The following is a 22,803-nucleotide window of genomic DNA, read 5'->3' as shown; positions in this document are numbered from 1 at the left end:
CACTTTTGAATAAATAATAAAGGCAATCTTCATGTTCCTGCATAGTGTTAAACTGTATATCTGTCTGATTATTATCTGCTTTTACCACTGTAAGAAATGGATTTTGTCAGCATCTTTTACAGAAAGTTCTGGATGTCAGTCAATGGAACACGAAGTTTATTGAAATTACTCAGCAGTGATGGTATGGTTTCTGAGGCTTTCAAAGTTTCACTAGGGAAATTAAGTCTGGTTTTGCTGCATTTTAGTGGCCACAGATAAAGCTTCAGTTTGTACTCCACAAAGGCATTTGTCAGTGCATCTTAATCAGCACCAATATAAGCTGATATTTAAATGACTGCTTTCAGCAACTACTTCCCACAACTTAACTTGATGCCCGTAGCAGAACACAAACTGCAAACATGTTTTCACTGCATTCTGGGACTCGGTCTCCAGATGTTCACTACACGCTAACTGGCCATGGAAGGTGAATTTGAAATGTTTACTGTGATATGAATGCACCTGATGTAGCCCCAGCTGTGCTGAGCTAGAGAAAAACACTGCTTTACTTGCAGAACCTATGGAAGAGACCAAACTTGAGAGCATCTAAAACCCTTGGGCAATAAAACCCAGGCTAACCACTTCCACTGACTGAAAAGCTTGTAAAGCCCACACACATTCTTTGTCCCAGTGTTTTCCCTTCTCTTTCCCTCTCTCTTTCTTTCTCTAAATGCTTTGTATGCAATACAGAAAAATATAAAATACATAATATAAATGAAATTAAGTGTGCAATACAGATAGCTAATCTGGAATTTTCTTATTTTCAAGAAGACAGCCACTAACTCAATACGAAAATATTTCTCCACATGTACTTTGAAATGCATCTTCTCAGCAATATCAGCAGTGAAATGACTGTGAGGGAAACCTTTGATAGAATCAAACAAATTATAAACAGTAGGACTTCTGATTACTTTCGTTCTCTAAACCATTGAAGCCATCGATTAAATTATTTGAGGAAGCCACCAAGGTGTTGCTCCAAGCCTTCCAAGTTGTTTACTGAAAACAAACCATTCCAAGTGACAGCCTGAGCCCAATTTCCTCGTGCTGCAGGACACAGTCGTGGCTGCCTGTAACCTTGAACCCTCTGCTGCTCTGCAGACTCCACACTACATCCGATGCTCATTTGTCAGGGCATAAATAGACAACATGAAAAACAACAAACAAGTTGATTTTTACAGATTGCCCCTTTGCAGTCTACAGACAGACATCCTGTAAAATATTATACATACGCTGGAAAATTCTGAATGGAGGCTTCCTGACCTTCACTGTTTTCAAGTATTTAAAGAATCTGTAATTTGTACTAAATTATCTGACATCCTACATCAACAAATGTATCATTCTGCCTGCTTCCTGTTGTTCTAGAATTTAAGTACTTATTTAAGCATGATTAAAAAAACCCCACCAAAGTCTACTTGACAAGTTACTGTCTTCTATATAGCATGAAATCAAAATATTACCACTTACTTCTTCAGACTTTTGTTAAGAGTTATAAACGTGGATTCAAAAACTCACCTAACTGAATACACTATTATGCCAATATGCCATTCTTGAATTACTGGACACAAGAAAAAGCTTAATAGACAAAATAATCCATAACTTAGCCAGACTAATCCAGGAAATGGGTCAACAAAGCCTGAAAAGCCTTTTTGAAAGGCCACTGGAGACTGCATAGTACAAGTTCTGTGCCAGGCAGTGTCAAGCTCTAAAGATAACTAGGAAAAGAGTAGAGAAAAACAAAACTCTTTTCATATTTATTTTTAGATGTGGCTGCATAACTCTGCTAATGACCAAAATACAAGCTTAACTAGTAAATAAGAGGCAACAACTGTACTCAACACTCACATAGGTAATCTGCTAAACTGCATTGATTTGTCCACCCAAAAATCACACAGTATCTGCAATCAACTACACAGAGTGAAACCCAAATGATTGCTGTGTCACTCAGCTCAGGATCAATGTGCATTTAGGAAAGCATGCAGGTCTGTTATTAGAGCAGGAATGCACACTCCGTGGCTGAATCACAGCCAAGCTTGTTCACAAATGGGGAGCAATCTGGCTGTGCCAGCAGAGAGCTTTGGGAGGGTTAATTTATCCTGCTTTTGGCTGGCAAACAGAGGACATGAGTCAGATGAGAACCCCAAGAGATTAACTTACTTGGGCTTTGTCAGACTCAGGAGGAAGAGAAGCAATCCCTACAGCATGAAGCCTTCAGCTGAGACTTACTCAAAGAATCCAGCATTTCATTAACTCATCCCCAGTTCTGAGCCCACAGAGGGAAACATGGGTGTGACATGCACTACTGAAGCCAACCTCCAGTTTTAGAGATGCATTTCTGATTTGGGAACTGAATTGAAGGCAATTCAGAATCTGAACCATGAATTCTGCATGTTCTTTGTAAGAAGGGTGGAATGAAGGCTTCCCTACAAACCAGCATTTGGGGAGGGTGGGAAGAGGAAAACAGGGGGACCATATAGAGAGATTCTGGTATAAACACCACAGAAGCCAAGTGACCATTAAAAGCCACCAAAAAAGACTGTGAAAATGAGGAGATATATATAAAAAAGATGTCTTCAGCTGATGGATAAATATTCCTCCAGCTATCATTCCCTCAAAGTTCAACAGTATCCACTCTGTGCTGTCTACATTGAGCCAAGCAGATGGTTGTGCTCCAAACCCTAAATCACACAGGCACAAAGAAACAGGGATTAAGCACAGCATATGATCTGCTCAGAAAACAGTCAGTCTGTCTGTCATTTGTATTTTGATATCACTCCATTATTGCCAATTTCCTTAAGTCCCTCTCCAGACCTACTTAAAGAAGCAGCAAAAGCCCTTTGGCTTTCTTGAGCCTCTAAATACAACTCTGCCAATACCTTGAGTGAACATGATTGCTATTTTTTTTTTTCCAGAGACAATGATAAAGCTAAATACAATTTTAAATAGAAGATTTAGATAATAACGTTTTCATCCCTGAAAAAGTGCAATACCATTTCTTATACGTATTTTAAAGCTTTACATACCCAAAGGGAGATTGATAAACTCAAGATTAATATGACTGTGTTAAGTGAATTTTCTTGACAAAGCAGAAAAGACATAGGAAGGTAAAGCAGACAAATAACCCTTTCACATACAGAAAGTATTCACGTGGCAGGGAGGTAAATGGCAACTTCATGTGAAGGCAGTAAGCTGAATTACACAAATATACAAACACAACCTGCATTACCAGTTAAAAGTTTGCCACTGCTTGTATGTCTGGTGCATATAAACAACTTATGTTTGAGAGATGCTACAAAAAATAGATTTATTTAAGGAGAAGAATCTTCACAGAAATCAGATATGAGGCTAACATTATTTTTCCTAGAGGGAGGGTAGGAAGCACTATTTCTAAATATTGAACTGTTAAATATCAAATTAAACCAGAAGGTTTTGTTCCCCTACTGTGTGCCTCCATATGCATACAGGTTTTAAGATTTGAGTATTAGTCTATTCTGCTGAAATATGGTTTCATTTCTTGACTGATTTCACATCTCATCTTCTGCTTAGTTATTTAGTTATCTAGAGAGGTAATTAAAATAGGAAGCTATTTGTTTTGGATATTAATCCCATAAATATCTATAATTCCAAAATCATAAGTAAACAGTAATCCTGTATAATTACTAGGATAATTAGTACACTAGTAATCTGTGTACTAACTGTAAATTACCTGGATAATTACTAATATCAGGACACAGAATTTCTGTGTAACCCTCACAGGTCCACACTAACAGAAACTCAATGAAATTCTGTAAAAGAATTTTGAGTGGACTGGGATAAAGGATACACACTAAGGAATTTACATGCCGCCCAATTTCCATGAGTAGAGGTGGGAGAGTGCTACTGAAAGATTCACATTTTTACAGGTGAATTTCTTTCATTCATTCTTTAGAATCGTCCTTTCAAGAATGAGGATTTTATTGTTTGAACCAAACGTATCCCGAAAACTTTTTTTCCCACGTACATCAAAAGATATTTCATAAAAATAAGCACATGCTATAAAAATTATCTCTAGCAGTTTGATTAGCCAAAATTGTCTCTTTGTATCCTGATGGCAAATGTAAAATTGAAATTTGAGAAATTATTTGCAACTGCTGATGTATTCAAGTAATCAAAACCAGAGCAGTTTACCATCCCTCCAAACTGATTCATAGATGGTAGAAAGTAAAGGAGGATTCTGTTCAGCCACCAACAGACATTTTAAAATTCAGAAGGAGGACTAAAACTTTTTGAGCAACCTGATTTGTTTGTAAGATTTTATAATTTGTCTTTATTCACTTAAAGCAGAAAAAGTGTTCTTTAACAAAGCAATTCAGAGTGAGGGTAATACCAATAGGATCCTTAGAAAGCAAATATCTAAGAATGAGAAGAGTATTGTCTTTCTTGAACTGTACACAGGAAAAATGGTCAAGGATACACAAGGAACTGCAAACATACCTGTTTCCTGTCTAGGGACTACAAAGTCTTTCTCAAGGAACATTACTACAGAAGCATTATATGAACACAACCAAATAAATGCCAAGCCAACAGGAACAGATGTGGCTGATCAGGATATTCTGTAAGAGCAATCTTCAGCCACTGTTGGCTGATAGTCACGGAGCACAAAAGGACAAATATTCAATTGAAGAAACTGTGAAACAGTGTAACCATGAAAAAAATTTAAAATCACTTTATTTTCTCTAAAGATCATGCCTGGATTCTCTTCAAAACATTTATGAAATTTTAAAAATTATTTTTAAAATTCTCTGAGATTTTCCTGACCTCCTAAGATAGGGATACTTCAGCCCAAAATGCAACTACAGAGCAAAACTTTAAATGAATTTACAAGACTGAATATTGGAAGTAAAGGTCTATAGAAATGTTTTTCTTTTCCTTCTCACCACAAGTACTAACACCAAAGTTTGGAAATTGCAGTTTTGAAAATTCTTATGATGTGACAGCTACCAAGCCTGCTTCAGAATAGTGAGAAAAGTTCTGCCTGCACTCATACCAGCAAAAATAGAAGGCAAAGCCATCTGTTCCCAGTAGGATCCCTTTCAGTATTTTCTATAAGCAGAAACAAGCTTCTTTTGCATCTTTTGGAAATTTGTTTGGCTATTTATTAGACATTTGCTTTTTGGAGCTTATATTTTGCTTATGTCTGAAAAACAATAATTTGTTTACACTCTTCTGGGACGTGTTTTCTGAAGTCCTGCTGTAAATAGAAAATAACTCTCTTCTCAAATGTCTCAAAACAAATTTTCACCTAATAGTTTAAATAAATTTCAGTGGATTGTTATAGAGCAAACTGCAATCTGAATTTTTTTTCTCTTGTTTGAAATGTTTTCTTTTAAAAAAAGCTCATTAACTACATCACTTTATCAAATACACAGCTTCAAGCTGATTTACTTATAATAACTTATAATAAATTTTCTTTCTCAGATCTATCATTTGCTTAAAATAAACTACTGCACACTTTGTCTTGGTGAAAGAGTAACACAAGTTCAGAGTGGATATAAGTGAGCATCTTGTGTCATGTGCTTTGCTGTGCTGAAAAACATGGAATGCTGCAAGAAATACTGGATAGAAGAACTGTAGTGCCTCCAACTCATTTCAGACTCCTGCCACCACAGCAGCAGCATCTCAGGAGGTGCTGAGCAAGCCCCCAGGGTATCCCCACGTGTCAAACAAACAGAACCAGAGCAGGATGCACTGAAGGAATGGTTTGGCATGGCCTGACTGCAGTCTCTGGCTCTCCCTGGCAGGGATGCTGCCGCTGCTGCTGCTGCTTTCCTTGCAGCTGCAGCAACGCTCACAGGAGTGAGTGAGCTCAAGCCAGCAGAGGGATGGGTCTGTTCCCACTGCAGCCCTTGGCCATTGGGCTGATTAACCACAGCATCAAACCACAACCTGAGACTGCTGACAGAAAACAGATGGGACCCTCCCTCCTTCCACTCTCCAAATATTTCCCGTTAACTCGGTGAGATAAAACTGCTCAGCATGGCTGAGTCAAGCACCACTGCAGCAAAGGAGATGGGGCAGCACTGTGCAAGTGGAAGTGGACATTCCAGACAGGATCATCTGCTTGGCTGCTGGGAAAATGAAGCCTCAGAGACTGTCCACAAAGTGCCTTTACTTGAAGTGCAGAAGAGTCCCTGTATAAAATTCACTACGACAATGTCCCTTTATTTCCAACAGCATCTAAAAGAACACTTTCCTTTTGTTCTGCTCTTGCAGCAGTAAGGCCCCATTAGCAGTAAATGCCACATCAAATCCCTTCATAATCTATTTGTTCTTTGATGGACTACACAAATCTACTTGGAAAGCTTGAATGGTAAATTCTCTCTGGCTGGGTTATGGAGCTAATTGCAGCTCACCAGCCAGTGGGATTTAAACTGAAACTAGAACATAAGCCAACAGCACCCACTCATGTGATGCCAGGTCCCATAGGCTGGAGAGGATACAATTTATTAAGATCAAACACTGATTAGAAGTGTATACACTTCAATAAAACAGTCCTCATTTAATTACACATGCTGCTAAAAACCAACAGAAGTTATATATGTTCCCATCACAGGATACATGATGTTCCATGGAAAGGAAAAAAACTGAGTGAGTTGGGTGAGAAGTTTGTAAACAACCTGACAGTAAAAAAAAGTTCTGGTTTATATCACTGAAATCTCATAAAGATAAGATGTGGAAAGGGCACCACATCGACCCTTAGTGCATTTCCCTGTTACAGGTATTAATGGACTGAAAATGCCTGCATTTGGACTCTTCATATGCTCTGCAGATTACATCTCTCATTGCTTTGCTGCCCTACATAATGAAATATTAAAATATTCTTGCTGTGTGTCAAAGACACCAGGATTTTCTTAGACAACAAGTATAAGCCAGCTCACGTGCTGACTGTGCAGTGACCCTTTCATAATGTCTCCCAGCCATACAAATACACATATATATTAATCAGGAATGTCTTTTCCCATTTATACAGTAATTTGGTATTGTCATCTGTTGGCATAAAATACGTTACATGAGAGGCCTGAACATTTTATCTCCCCGAAACCAGAATTAAAATAATGAGAAGTTATTTTATTACAGAAAACATTACTCAAAGTGTCAACAAATGAAGCCAAAAGCAAAAATTCTGGGTATTTTAATAGATCCTGGATTTAGAATATATGGGACTGAAGGGTCTATAAACAGTGAAAGAGTCCAGCCTTTTCCCATCATGGCTATATCAGACAACCCCAAACTGATCAAGCTTCATCTTAAATGCACTGATAATGCTTTGCATTACTATTTCCATCAGGAGGTGTTTCTGGATGTTTCTCATCCTACAGCTGGAAATTACCTTTTAACTTCCAACCTTAAATAACTCATGATCTTTTTGTATGAGCCTGTTCTTGGTGCTCACCTGTTTCTCTAACTTGTGACTTCTCCCTGAACAACACTGATGTAAAAATCAGCAAATGGTAAATACATATGGTCTATGATATAGAGTAAACTAAAAAGGTAAGAGTACAGCAGAAAACCCTAACACTGCTCAAAAAGCAGCTTCTAGAGGCCAGTAGGAGCTGTAACATGACCAACAATTTAAATACTCATTTCAGACTCTACATTATTTTGAGATTTATGTTTTCTAAAGGAAACTACAGTTTTTAAGCAGTAGGGCTACTTTTACTTTCATTCAAAATAAAAATGTAAAGCATATCCTACAAGTATTTTGAGTTTAAAAATTAGCTACCACAAAAATAAACTCATTTGAGGCACACTATAATTCAGTTTTTCTCCTTTTGATTCAATAGGTTATTTTCTAATTATCACAGTAAGGTTATACTGTTTATGTTACTCTTTAGGCTGGACACTTTCACTGTTTATAGCCCCAGTAGCTCCCATCATAATTTCTGAGGCACGGTCTTGGGAAGCAATAAAACATTGGAAAGACAGATAACAGATGAAGCCAGTTTTAGTGCAGAAGGCAGAAATTGATCAGTGTTCATATTTTAAGATCAGAAAAAAAATACAGTTTTAAAATCTTGTTCTCTTCCCCAGAATCAAAGTATACCAGGAAGCTGTGGTGCATGATTTCATCTCTTGTAGGATTTATAAAGCTTGATTTTTAGCATCAAAGGGAACAAAACTTACGGTGAAGAACTAATACTAAAGTATCCACTCAAGACTTTTTGAAGGTAAGCAGTGAAAATTGAAGAAGCACCAGCAGCCAGGGATCAGCATCTCCAGAACAGAAGGCAAAGGGGAGCAAGGGGGAGGGGGCAGTGCCCTGACCAACACGCGGTGGAGCACCCAGAGGAGAGGAGTGGGGTGGGTCTGGTGGCAGCCAGCCAAAAGCTGAGGCAGACAAGGGCACAGAGATGAGGAGGCACAGTCAGAGAGCCAGGCTGGCATGGCCAGGTCAGGATGAGGGCCAGTGACAGTGGCCAGGGACCACAGGGCCAGCGCAGGCCGTGAGGAAGAGCCGGGAGCAAGGCAGAAGGAGCAGCCCAGGGGGGAGGATCCGGCTCACAGAGGGCACAAGAATCATGGCTTGGGCTGGCCCTGGGGACATGGGCTGAGCTTAAGGACAGCAGCCAAGCCAAGAGGCCAAGGAGCTCCTCCTTTTGCCATGCTTCACACAGCTCTTCCCCCAGAGCCTGAGCCCAAGCTGTGCAGCTGTGCCCAGCTGTGCTGCCCCCAGCGCAGCCCAGCCCTGCCAGGAGGGCCTTGGGGCTGCCCAGAGCCCTGACATCAGCTCCAAAGGAAACAGAACCAAGGACAGAGCCTGCTCAACTCCCAGCCTATGCACAGATTTCTTCTGAGAGCAGAACATCTGCTGCATGATACTGGCACAACTACAGAACCATCCTAAAAATGTGGTTTTCATAAGTTAGCCAAAGCTGTAAAGTGCAAGCTTCTCAGTTTAAAATCCCTTGGCACATACAAATATCTACTTCCAAACAGAGCTGGAGTAGCACATCTCAATTAAAAATAATTAAGATCTTGTCCAAACAAATTTTTGAACATAAAATAATTACAGTATATTCATTATATTAAAAAAACCCCTAAATCTCCACCATTCTTCATTAATTTCTAGCAAATCTGAAAAATTAAAAAATACAGCATTTCTTTTATTTCTGTGCACTTGAATACACAACTCCAAAAAATTCTAAACAGGTATGACAACTAATATTATGATCTCATCATTATGTTTTGACTGGATTTATCACCATGTAACAGTAACAGGCTTTGGCTCCATGACTGCTTAAACCAACAAAAATCACCTCTGTCAGTGTCACTCCATGGACACATGGAAAATGATTCACTTCTTTTTGCTTGCTTGTTGTTGTTTAATTATTTAATTTTAAGCAGCTCTCTGTGGTATCAGAGAAGTATCTGCTCTGATGCAAAAGAAAGGCAAGAACATGCAAGCAGGGCAAAAGGACAGAGAACACTCTGAACTTCTGAGTCCCGAGTCACAGTGTTGAAATCTGGAATTGAATAGTCACATTAAGAAAATACATCAATGCTGGAGTGGAGCATTTAAAAGTGCTTGTACTGAAGTACTTCCCTGCTTAGCAACTCCCCCATCACCACAAACATCTTCCCTAGTATTTATATTTTGTGCAACTGTAATAATCTTTAGAAGTTTAATCAGTCAATCACTTCTGAGATCTGCAATTACAGATATTTAATGACACTGCAGTCTTCAACTATACTATATTATTTTTGAGTACTCTTTTTTAGAGGCTCCATATACTGTCTAATGGTACACACACAATTTCTACTTAAAAATATTTTAAGGCACACAAAAAGGCTGAAGGATAATGATGTTTAACACTTACATCATAGTTTGGACAAATCAAAGACAAGCTTGCCAAGCAACCAACCTGGCTCCACCTACCATGACAATTAATGCTTGTGTCATTCCACCCTTTTAATCTCTATTCTACACAGCCCTGGATTCCAAAGCACCCTTACCTTGTGTCTTTGTCCAGAAGGTTCAAAGCAGAATTTACTTCAAAGTGTCATTTTCACCACTTAAAAATTACTTTCTAACACAAAGTCAGTGTGATTTTACTGAAAATACTTGAGTGGTGAATTTAAGCTAGGAGGAAAATAAGCACAGGCAAACAAAGCACAACAGGGGAAATAAGGACATAGGAAAACAGACCTGATATGAGACTAAAGAAGAAGGAAAGGAAGGAAAACCCTTTTGTCTTTGATTAAGTATTTGGAAAGGAGAGAGAAATTCTTCAGGAAAACAAATTTTCATAATTGTTCTGCTCAGCTTAGAGTGTCATTCACGCTACCAGGCCTTGAAATGTGCAAAAATGAAAAACACTGGCTAAACCTTAGGGTTTTTTTTTTTGCTCCTTAGGTCACTAATTTTTTTGTCCTGGCTTCTTTTGGAAAAAAAAGCTGCTTCTTGGGGAGATGGAGGTGTGTGTCTCAGACTCAAAGGACTGAATACATCACTGCTGAATACCCACATGGAGAAGGCAACTAGGGTTGGAGTCTGGAGAAAAGACCTTAAGGCAGAAACTTAGGAATGTATAGTTAATGCAGTGAGACAGGAGAGAAATATAACCTAAATCTAACCTAGATCTCCTTTGAGCCTGAAGAAAGCTAGTGCATTTTGAAGCTTCTATAGATACCTACCATCTCACTAACACAACAGGAAATAGAAGAGCACTGAAAGTCTTCTTGCTACCATGCATTATTTTTAAAAGTAACTTTATGATTCCTGGTTTTCCACCTAATCCTTTGTTGATTAAATAATTTCTAGTGATCCAGCTACAGGCCTGGTTTTTGTCACACTATTCCTATATATTAGGCTTTTTTAAATAAAAAAGAAGGTATGATTTAAAATGTCAAAGACTGCTGTTCCTTATTACTAAGCTTAAAACCTTTGGGGATATTTTTCCCAACTGTAGTTTAACGCCTAAGCACAAATAAGGTCTGTTTCCAGATATGCTGTGCACTTGGTAATACAGGGAGGGTCATCTGCTGACATGGTGTTATCCTGCCAAGCAGAAAAAGCATGATGAGGCTACTATTGCACAATCGTTCTCAAAATAAAAGTTGAAATTACTTTTGTATCTATTCATAGTGATACACGTTGTCTTGCTGCCCACCTTCCTCCAAGAAAGAGCTATTTTTAAAAAGGTGATTTATGCAGTTGACAAATATTTTTCTAGCTACTCTTCAATTTTCTATTAATAATTGAGATAGGATGAAGTGCCTTGTGCCAGCAGAGAAAAAACTGAACGTGTCGTTATTGGACAAATGCTCTGGTCAATATTTGTGTCCTGAACACGAGACTGGATGGGACAGCAGCTGCCACTGAGGGACTGAACAGCAGCAGAAAGCTTTAGCCCAGGTTGGAGAGAGACAAATACACATTAAGCTCCTGTTCCAACCAGGCAAGAGAAACAAAGCAAGTGTGAATATTGTTCCAAGAAGCACAAAAATTTCTGACAAGTTCAGCTGTGATCTCCAGCAGAAAGAATTAGGCCTTATCTTAGGAAAATAAACTTTCTCAAAGGGATGAGCCAGTGGGTTCTACCACAGTCTTCTGCATTCACTGCCTTTAACTCTTCATAAGACTACATGAAAGGTGAGAATAAATGAGAATTTATTAAAAAGGGACTGGTTTTATTTCCTGGTCCTCCTTTCACAGTTAACAACCACTGCAAACAGGCACGTGTAGCTGTATTAACGACTCTTCTTTTAGTAAATCCAGACAGCAACTTGGAATTAACAAGCCTTGGCACAAAGAACATGATGACAGCCCATCACCTACATGGGAATGGAATTTTGTGCTGTTTTGGAAAGTGAGGTACACTGTGAAAACACAAACATTTTCTAATCTGTGTCCTTTGAGACACAAGACAATTCTACCATTGTGCTGTATCCCCAGATACTTAGATACATGAACTGGCAACTGAGGCACATATGGGAAAAAACCCCAAACAACCCCCCCAAAACACAAACAAAAAAAATCAGTAGTCAAAACTAGGAGGTGGGAAAAGCAGCCTTTTACAAAGTGTTCAAGTATTTGCTTAAAAAAAAATCTACCTGCCAAGTTATTTGCACTTTCCTTAACTAATACCAGGCCCATTCCCAGGCAGCTATACCACTCTTGCCACACCAAAAAATAGGGAGACACAACGAGAGGGCTCACACAAGGCCATTAGACAAACTATTCCTGATTGTTCTTATAGTCTTGTAAAAGACAAAGTCCTGCTGCAACAGAAAAGAAGGGAGACAACTCTTCTTTTTGTCCATGAGCTTGCATGATCCCCTTCAGGGAAACAGGATGTAAGCCTATGAACTTCTCGTGACAAGATTTGCCAAGTTTTATAAGCATGCACTTTCTTCAGACGCTCCCTTCTTCAGGCCAGTTGAAGCATCACTAACTAGAAAACTGAGCACTGAGTTTTCCTTCCTTATCTCCCTTTCTCTCCCCCTCCTTCTGCTGATCTTCATATCCTTATGTGCCCTGGAAAGGACATGTGGTGAACACTGACTCATACTTCTTACAAGACACCAAGAAGCAAGAAAGACGGAACCTCCAAACATTTACTGGAAGTCAGGAGGAGAAAATAAGGCAGAAGAGCAACAAAAGCACAGAAAGCAGAGAGCAAAAAGGCTAATGGACTATGGGAAAAGAAGGATGAGATGGTAGACAAAGAGTAAATTGGGGGTATAGATATTGAAAAGTGTACAGGAGCTAATAAGAAATGACACAAATTCAAAATATAAAGGTAAAGGATTTTTGACTGCTAGCACAACAATCTAGTCCTGGTTAAACTCCAAGCTCTTCAGTACTCTGCTACAGTAGATTTAGGAATTTACATTACATCCATCTGTATATATTAACCCTCTTATAACATGTGGTTAACAATATTAAATTAAACCATATGTGTTGGAAAGAAATGCTAAATTCTCATATGAAAGTTTTGTTATTCCTTTCTATACACAACAAGAGGAATTTTAAAAACTTGCCCTGCAAAATATTCTCTCAAGTAAGACAAGAGGAAAGGATTGGCCTCAGTTTTCTCTTCCATATTATTTACACTCCCACTCCATCTCCATGGCTTCCCTCTATAAATCTGATGCATACAATGACTTTTCAGATTTGTCCTCACTATTTGCCTCAGCCTGATCCTGTGACAAAACACTCCAATCCCAATTTGCCATAGAAAAGCCAGGTGTCAGAAGACAGGGCAATTACCTAAGAACTAATGGAAAGCTTCACTTTCTTTGACATTTTCTGAACTGTGCATTTATAGCAACCTATTGCAACCTATAGCAACTGATTAAAAAACTGCCTCAAATCAGTTACCACATACACTGTACTTACAGAACAACACACCACACCACATGGTGTAACCTGCTGCACTTATGATACCTCACACCACATTTTATGTCTTCAGAAAAGGGGAAAAATTGTTATGTCCACATTCAAAAGTGCCTGCAATCTGATCAGAGCAATCAATCCTAATGAATCTTGACATAATAAGCCAAGTAAAACCTCAGGACTGTGATGAAGTTAAGTAGCACCTATACACCATGTTAGCCACAATTTTTGTTTTGTTTAAACTACTATTCTTAAAAAAATGAAAATCTTACTTTTGGAATAATAGTCTTTTTGGAAGGATACAATTAAATCATCCTAGTAGGAGATGGCATTGAGCTCATCAGATCTGATACTGCTTTCTGTGACATAAGCTTAGTGTTCACTACTGTTTTTCTGGTTTCATTAATTCTTATTGCCTGTTTGAGAGAAGAATGGATGACAATACATATTCTGAGGCCATTTGGTTGCTCAAGAGGAAACCTGAGGTTCACAGGATCAGAAAAGATTATTAATTGTGGCCTTATTCAGTGCTGCTCCAAGTTTACAATTCAAAGTCACTTCACAAACCAATTCTCAATTCACAAACAAAGATTAAAAGTGTCAGGATTTAATGGCAGACAAGACGAGGACTGAGGTACCCAGGTAACAGAGATGCAACGTTGCAATTGTAATGAGCAAGAAAATATTTGGTGAGGATTGTGTTAGAGAATCTTCTTGAAAGATTGGGAGTAACAGATAACAACAGAATTATAGGAACTTTTTGGTCACACCAGCTTTATTACAAACCTCTCTGGTTTTCTTTGGAGTTTGTGCAGCATCCAAGGGGAGTGGAGCAGGGAATCTTTTTACAGGAAAGTTTGTGTAATTACACAGGGGCCATGCTCACTTCTGCCCCCAGTAACTTACAGATACTACATGGTGGGATTGGACTAGATGACCTTTAAAGGTTCCTTCCAACCCAAACAATACCATGATTCTCCAATACTGGAAATAACTTACCACAGGCAGGCTGCACAGAAAGGTTCTCTGAATGTCTGATTAGGGGGTAAAAGCACAGTCAGTCATTCTTTCATTCAAAAGAAATGAATATTTACCATGCAGCTTTGTTGGCACATGAGTAGAATTGAATTAGAACAGAAAATACCTCATTTTATAATTTAGAAAAATATTTTTTTTTCAAAGCAGGCCTAGACATACCCAGTTGCTGAAAGAGAAGAGCCACACTGGTGCCTGTAACAGGAAGGCTATCGTGCAGAGGAGTCTGTATCAGCTGTCGGTCTCCAGCTCCCAAAGAAAACAATTTCTGTAGAAAGAATTTTTAAAACTTTAATTTATACAGAATGAACAAGCTGTCGTCATACAGATAAGTGATTCATACTGCAAAAAATTATTTATTTTGTATACAGAAACTTAAAGTCAAACAGAGATCTGAAATATAATTTGGGGACAGTGATATGTCTGCCTGATAGTGTCTCCCTTGCATTTTACACTAAGTTAAAGAGTTATGGCTTTGAAGGCAGTTAATAGAATATTTCTATTAATACAATAAAAAACCTCCCAGGGAAGAAAAAGGTTTCAATTCCATTTAAATCAGAAAAATGTACAGTATTACTAACTGAATTTCTTTGCTCTCTACCATCCTCAAGCATGTATTAAGTATGAACATATTTGTGACTTGTGGGTATTATTCTGCTATTCCTGTGCTCCTGCTCTGCACATTAAAGCACAATTACAGCTTCAGGTACCTTTCCAGCACAAGAACATAGCTCCCTGGAGGGAGGCAGGAAATGGGAGGAAAGGAGTGCACTTGAGCATCACATCCCAAAGAGCTCTGCAATTGGCAAACACCTTCGCTGTCCCGTGAGCAAATCCACACGGCACTCAAGCTCTGAGTGATGCCAAGCAGCTCCCTCCAACCAGACTCCCGTGGGCTGGGGGGCATTTCTGTGTGCTAAATCTTCTCTCTGTATGGCAGCAAAGGTGGGGAATGTAGGAAGGCAGCAAGCTCTGCCTACTGCACAGCAGGTATTTAAAAATCTTCCCAGTAAACCCAAGGAAGTCCCTGAGCTGTAGCAGAGATGCTCTGTCCCAGCACTGCAGCTGCAGGCCTGGGTGCAGGTCAGGAACCCATTTCACAGCCCAGGATTTCTGGAAATCAATGCTACAAGAGTGTTCCCACTCTTGTACATACAGTTCACTATAATTCACCTTCAGCCCTGCAAGCATAAGGCATAAGAAAGAGAAGAGAAACACTTAATTTCTGATTTAAATGACAGTTTGACAGTAGCAAACTTAAGTTGGAAATGAGTGAGCATTTTAATTGAAGAGAAAAGCAGAAGGAAGAACAACCAGAGGAGCATGACTTTTCCTTCCTCTTCTAGCAGAGGAAACAGCCACTGAGAAAAGCTGCATTTATGGACAGGGAGAAAAAAGAGAGGATAGAAGCAGAGCCAGAAGCTCAAGTGAATCACCAAAACCAAAACTACGAGGCTCAAATACCACCGGAAAAGAGGGTTTCTGATGAGGAGATAAAATCTGATTACTCCCCTTCAAAACCAAAAGCCTAGGATAGAAAAAGCAGAGGTGTGGCAGCCTGGAGAGCAGCAAGGCAGAGCTGGACTAAGTGACAGGACACCCTGACACCTTCTGCACCAAGGGAAGTCCCACAGCAGCCAGGCTATGGCAAAACCAGAACAGAATTCAGAAGCTGTAGGATTTCAAGAGGGCTGAAAATCCATAGGTTGAGTGGGAAGCTGCATATGTAGTTGACTTTAAAATGTTGCCATTTGCACATGGAGTTTTCTGCTATGTTTCATAGTAAGGACCATAATTTCCCATCAGGGGCACAGCATAAATCAAAAACCACAGAAGACTCAACTAGCTTACCAAAACCCCACAAATGTATAGGAATAATTTATAAAAAGTAAGTCAAGAAACAAACCTTATTTTCTGCTCACAGAAAGCACAACTGAAAAGCATAAAGAAGTCTGTTTGCTAGAAAACTTTATATTAATTTTTGAATGCATGGGCTATTTGCAGTACTTGATTCCCCTGAGGAAACCACATTTGAGTTACTTTTTTAGCATTTAAAAAACAAATTATGAAAATAAAAATTTAAATTAGTTATCAAAGAAACGACCAGTGGAATCCTGAACTCCATCAAGGAAAAAACATGCATAAGTGAACTGATATGAAGCTTATGTTAGAAAATGGTAAAGAAAAAAAGCCTTTAAAAATTTTTCTGTAGCAAGCAAAAATATTACTGAACACTTTATTATTTAAAAACTAAACTTATACAAACTGCTTAATTTGTTAATGTGCCCTGTAAAAGCCAACTCAGTGACAAAATTAACCCTTTGACCTTATCCTGGAATGGAATTTTTGCTGTCTTTAGAAGACAGGCCACAGGGAAAGCACTCACAGGCCACAGGGAAAGCACTCAGCTGAACTATGATCTTTTTTTCTTCAAAAATATCTCAAGAATTTATTTTTTGTTTTCTTCATAAATTAAATTAACTGGAAAAATACCCTTTCCTCCCCTAGCCCCCCTCCCCATTTACCTGAGACCCTCCAGAAGCAGGGACAAGGCATGAGCACAGATTTGCAATGAGAGTCTCCAGTGACACATTCAGGCTGTCCACATACACGGTGTAGATCAAGCCAAGGCAAGCCTAGAAAAGTATATAATATATACAAAATATATCAGACTGCAGTACAGGGAAGGAAGATGTCAAATTATTCAAAGATCTATGCATATAATCTTTTAAAAAACAAGTTCTTAGTAGTGCAGTGAAGTACTCTCCAACCAAAGTAATTTGCCACAGAGGCAATAATTCATTTAAAAAAATTGGCTACTGGCTACTCACAAGGGACATATGGGTTTTTTTTAAAAGAAATTCTAGGTATAATGGTTTTGCTTTGTTTGTTATATAAGAAGAGCTTTATTATAAGTTACTGTTAAAAATGATAAAAATCAACACAGCTTCATATATGTGCTTGAACTCTAAAGGACTTAAACCTGACTGGTTTCCAGGATAGAACACTGATTAATCAATGAGCTTCTGAGGCTCATTTTAAGACCAGCATCAATCACTAACAATTCCATATGTTTTTTAACTTATATTCTTTATTTTGTTATATCAATGCAAATATACTTTATATTAATCGTATATTAATATTTCCACATATTTTATTAATGGATCAAATTTTGATTGAGAAATCACAGATACAGTTTTAGCATTTTTGCTAATAATTTAATCCAGATCAACGTGACATTCTAAGAAGCCTTTGGACAAAAGGAAATAACTGCTCCACAGCATCTTTTGCCTTTTAACTGCTGTAACTTTGGTAAATCAGCACATATTTTAATAGTTCTCTTCTTAGAAATAATTCCAACAGTAACTTTTCATATCACACATAGTTAAACAGTGAAACTCTGTGCCGTGGGTTGCTGTAAAACATGAATGTTAAGAAAGTGAACTAATTTTAGAAAAACCCACAGAAACAACACCTCTGGTTCAGGATGTCATTTAACTATTATTCACATTGAATGAGAAAACATTTTGTAGAATTATTTCTACAGCCTGCCCCATTCTTAAACACTTTGCTTTGCATTTGCCATGGGCCATTATGAGAGACAAAACACTGGGCTACAAGGACTTGTTAATCTCACATGGGGCAGTCATCCTTAATGTCTCAAGACAACTGCTGAATGATTTCCTCCCTTGATCTGTAAACTGAACTTTATTTGTTTCTGTTAATATGTATTAGCTTCGGAGAAATTTAAGCTTTTCATTTATCTCAGATAAGTCACATTTCACCAGCTGAAAGTAATCCAAGGTCCTAAATCTTGATCATGCATCTTAATTTGGTCTGGAAGAGGCTTGGACATTTTACTTTATATATGGAGGAGAACTAGATTTTCTCTGTTAATTCACCATTATATAGTTAGTCAAATATTGTCTGGTTTTTTTTCCTAATAACTTCTTTCATTAGAGAGTACTCTGAGCCCAGAAAAATCTTATCCACCCCTTCTGTGTAGTTTTAAAACTGCTTGGAGGGTAAAAAGGCACTACTTTAACCTACAGGGGCTGTTTACTGTCACAGATGTTGAATTTTATCTAGTTCAATCTAAAGCTACTTTTACTTTTAAATTCCCAGATCAATCCTCAGTGAGATATTTTAAATCAAAAGTACTGTCATTGCTACTCATTTAAATCCAGATTCTTCTGCTGAGATACTGTAAACAGCAATTGCAAGTTCTTTACCCTGAAAATTTCTGGATAATCTAGTCTGGACACCAGCACCAGACTTTTAGGAGCAAATACTTCTGCAGGCTGAATTAAACCAGACTCCTCTTCACCTTCAATTTCTTTCGTTCCCTTGAAAACAGAAACACTCCAATTAATAAGCAGGAAGAAAAGTCAAACCAGAATGTTAGCATTTTTACCAAAAGTTAACGTTTCTCAGAGCTTCAGAAAAGTACTGCACTATTTGAAACTGGTAACAAAATCAAGCAACAGGAGCACACTCCAATGGCTGCCCTAATTCCCAAAAGGTTCTAGATGTAATTCAGTTTATTAAAATTCACCTTGGGAAGTCATGCACCAATGTACCTAAAATAAAGTCCTCTTAAGGCAGCAGTTTCACAGGACCTTGTTTCACATTAAATACCCCTTGTGGCACATTTCAGATAGTCAAGTGGATGATAGAACAGGATCCTTCCACATCAAAGTGCTAGCTGATTTACAATCTCTCCAAATACAGAGATCATGCATTTCACAAAGAATGTTTGGATGTCTTCCTCATATTAATATAATTCAATTTCTTATAGAATTCCCACTATCATTACAGCTGAAATTATCTGTAATGTCATCTCCAGTCTGACCTAGTGAATTTGGAATTTAAAGAAATTTCTTCACCAGAAAATTGGTTCAGATTTCTCAAAAAAAATTCCTCACACTTAGGAACCACTAAGGTTACAAAAAAAAAAGAGAGAACAGCACAGTGCAGATAAACTTGCAGTTGCTCATGATATTGTGCAAGTGGCTTTAACCTTCTTGCCAGAATTTATTCAATCACAAATAGTTTATTATTATTCATAGCCAAAACTGAAGATGTCACTAAATATTTTCATTTCTAAAATTCCATTCATTCTTTGACAAATTAAGTTTTCAGATGACAGAATGTCCTTGCTTTCCAATTTCCAGATGTAATTCTCTCCAACCCCGCACCACCCACCAAATTTCTTTTATTTGTTCCTCTGACCAAGCATTCTTCCAAGCAAAAATCACTCCATTATCTTAATTAGGAACACGAGAAAAATTATGTCCATTTTCATATGACAACATGAAGTATCTGCCTTCTATTCCTGTAACATTACTACTCATCATTTCAGTTCCTTAAAAAAAATTCCAACATTTCTCCTAAATGGACGAAATCTGATAAAAATGCTCTTAAATGCCAGGAATGCTACAAGTTCATGAGCTTTATTTCATAATCTCAGTTCAGAATGTACAGTTTCTTTAGGCAAATGCCAACCAACAATCCAGAATTCAAGTTAAAATGATATAAAAAGAGAGTACTTGGGTTCTAATCAGAATACCTTGGTTAACACAGCATAACACTTTCATACCATAATAAAACCAGTTTGTTCAACAGTACATATACACATATGGGCAAACACTTGGCTTTGTACATTAAATTTTCCCCAAATGTCAAGCAATTAATTCACATTGTATGTGTTTGGTTGAGTCTGCACCTCATTTCTAAGATAAAATTGTGATTCACAAATAAAGAAACCCAATAACTCAACAGTCACACATCCCACACATGTTCATTCATTTTCATCCATTTTAATGCTGACAGTGAGAGCTTTTACAGGAATTACAGTTCCCTCCCTCTGCCCCCCCCCCCCAATCCCCAAATTTTTTAATTATCAGCAGAAGTTTACTGTATCAGCCATTCTAAAGAGCAAGTATGAGTTCTAGGCATAAAGACAACAGTTTCTGGATATCTGACAAATTGTGGGCTCTGACACTGGGAAAAATGAAATTAAAACACATTCCACATTCCTAAAGGCAAGGGAACATGGAAGCTCCTCCATATTCACATGGTACTAAGATAATGAAACCTCAGGGTGCTCAGACAGGGAGGAGCTTTCCATACAAGACCTTTTGAAGAAAACCCACACAACTTCAGACCAAGTCTTGAATTAATTCATAATTAGATTTAAAGCTTTCGGGGCACAACAGCAGCACACTACTGGCTGATAAAGCATTTACACTCTTAAACCACTCTCTCCTACTTCATAAAAGACTTACAGAAAAATGCAATGTGACTGCTGTGTTTCTTCCCCAGCTCAACATTCTGACAGGCACACAGGCACATTATTAGGAGTCACTAGACTAAGTAGATAATCATTTCAAACACATGACTTTTAACCTACTTTTCAAGCAAAGTACTAACAGCATAAGCATTCTGTACCAAAAGTAATTACAAAGCAGTAAAGCCACCAATGTGATTGTATTTACACTTCTGGTCAGACACACACACATTCCATCTTTCTTTATCCCTTTTTCCATCTAAGGAAAAAATATTGTCTAATGGAAAACAACAAAATGAAAGAGTTTGTTATGTTGGGGGCTTTTTACAATAACTTTTTGTTTTATATATGCAGCATTCAGTTTACAGCTTACCTAAGAATAAATGGATGGTATGGTAAGCTTGCTAAGTATACACAGATTGAAAGATGAATTTAAATTACAGAACCCCAGAGCCACAGAATCATTTGGGTTGGAAAAGACCTCTGAGATCACTGAGTTCAGCCTATGAGTGAACAACACCCTGCCAATTAGACCACAGCACTGAGTGCCATGTCCAGCTTCTTCTGGAGCACCTCCAGGGATGGTGACACCAGCACCTCCCTGGGCAGCCCATTCCAGAGTCTGATCACCCTTTCTGTGAAGAAATTCCTCCTGATGTCCAACCTGAACCTCCCCTTGAGGCTGTGTCCTCTCATCCTGTCACTCATTGCCTGAGAGAAGGGACTGATCCCCACCTGGCTACAACCACCTTCCATGGAGTTGTAGAGTGGCAAGGTCCCATCTGAGCCTCCTTCTCCCCAGGCTAAACACCCCCAGCTCCCTCAGCAGCTCCTCATCAGACTTGTGCTCCAGATCCTTCCCCAGCTCTGTTGCCTTTCCCTGAATTTGCCTTGGTTAATTAATATTGAAAAAGATTGTTTTTTCCCCTTCCATTTTTCTCTTTTTATTTATTTGAAATAAGCAAACTTTGAGAACACCTGAATTTAGAAAAATGTACCAGTGGAGAGCAAACCAGTGTTCCAGATCCTTAACAATCCATTTAGTTTAACAGGTGATAAACATCTAAAATCTCATCCAGAAATACCTGTGCCTTGAGAAGGCAAAGTAATAATTTTTCTTTTTTACCATCCAATTAATAAAGTCCTGGAAAAGACTTTTCCATAGGCTACAGAGCAGGTAGCAGAGACTGATCTAAGTGTATCAAAGAACAGCACGACCTGTGGTTATACACAATTAAAATGGTTATAGATGCTTAAAATATTCAGTCCCTTGTACTTAGACATGACCAAAGCCCATCAGGGTCCTGCTCCCTGCCTGTCACACCCAGAATACTCTTTTCTTCTGCATCCTGACTTGGTTTCTAAAGTTATAAGAAGAATATAATGCAGAGAGATCTGTGAAGTATGGCTGACTTATGTCCTTAGAGCAGTTTTCCCAAAAAATTTCCTGGATGTTGCAAACCATCACAAAAATTTACATGCAACATGACAATATTGAATGTTAACATTTATGTCACATGAGATCAAAAAAATGCATAGGAAAAATACAGATAACCAATTTTAAAACTACAAACAATATTAAATCATTGAAAAATTAAAATACAATTAAACAAGCAATTATTTCTTGATTGATTGGTTGAAGATATATCCTAAGTCTGAACAGAAAAATCTTACCTGGTTTTACAACAGGGTGTTTTATTTATTTACTTGCTCTCTTTTTTTCCTCTCTCTTTTTCTGCATTAATAATATTTGATAAACAAACTCAGAAAATGTGAAACCTCTTTTGAAGGTCATAGGATGCAATTTCATTTTGCTTACCTTGGCTGCTATTGCTATAAAGTGGCCTCTTAAGAGATTGGCCAAAAAATATATGTGTGTGTGTGTGTTCAGTGTGCTCAAAGCACACCAATATATATATTTAAACTCAAATGTTTTCATGTATGTTAACAAATGTTCACACCCACATCTACACTAAAATACATCCATATATATATATATATATATATATATATAACTCCCAGGATGACACAATAATCAGTTTCACAGGTTCTTACAAAAATGAGAGCA

The 22,803-nt window shown here is 38.0% G+C and overlaps 1 protein-coding gene across 5 annotated transcripts in view; it reads right to left on the bottom strand.

Annotated features, from left to right (window-relative positions):
- Nucleotides 1-22,803, bottom strand: part of SBF2 (SET binding factor 2) — a 233,612-nt gene that overhangs the window by 102,949 nt on the left and 107,860 nt on the right. For all 5 annotated transcript variants that reach the window (XM_053946078.1, XM_053946073.1, XM_053946076.1 and 2 more), the window contains exons 4-6: nt 18,679-18,792; nt 16,972-17,082; nt 14,609-14,714 (exon numbers count right to left, since the gene is read on the bottom strand). In XM_053946078.1, coding sequence (XP_053802053.1) covers nt 14,609-14,714; nt 16,972-17,082; nt 18,679-18,792 — 331 coding nt within the window. The remainder of the gene's footprint in view (nt 1-14,608; nt 14,715-16,971; nt 17,083-18,678; nt 18,793-22,803) is intronic.

This window comes from Vidua chalybeata, chromosome 6 (assembly GCF_026979565.1).
Source record: "Vidua chalybeata isolate OUT-0048 chromosome 6, bVidCha1 merged haplotype, whole genome shotgun sequence".
NCBI lineage: Eukaryota > Metazoa > Chordata > Aves > Passeriformes > Viduidae > Vidua > Vidua chalybeata.
The sequence above is the reverse complement of the archived record's forward strand: the minus strand, read 5'-3'. Positions and strand labels throughout refer to the sequence as shown.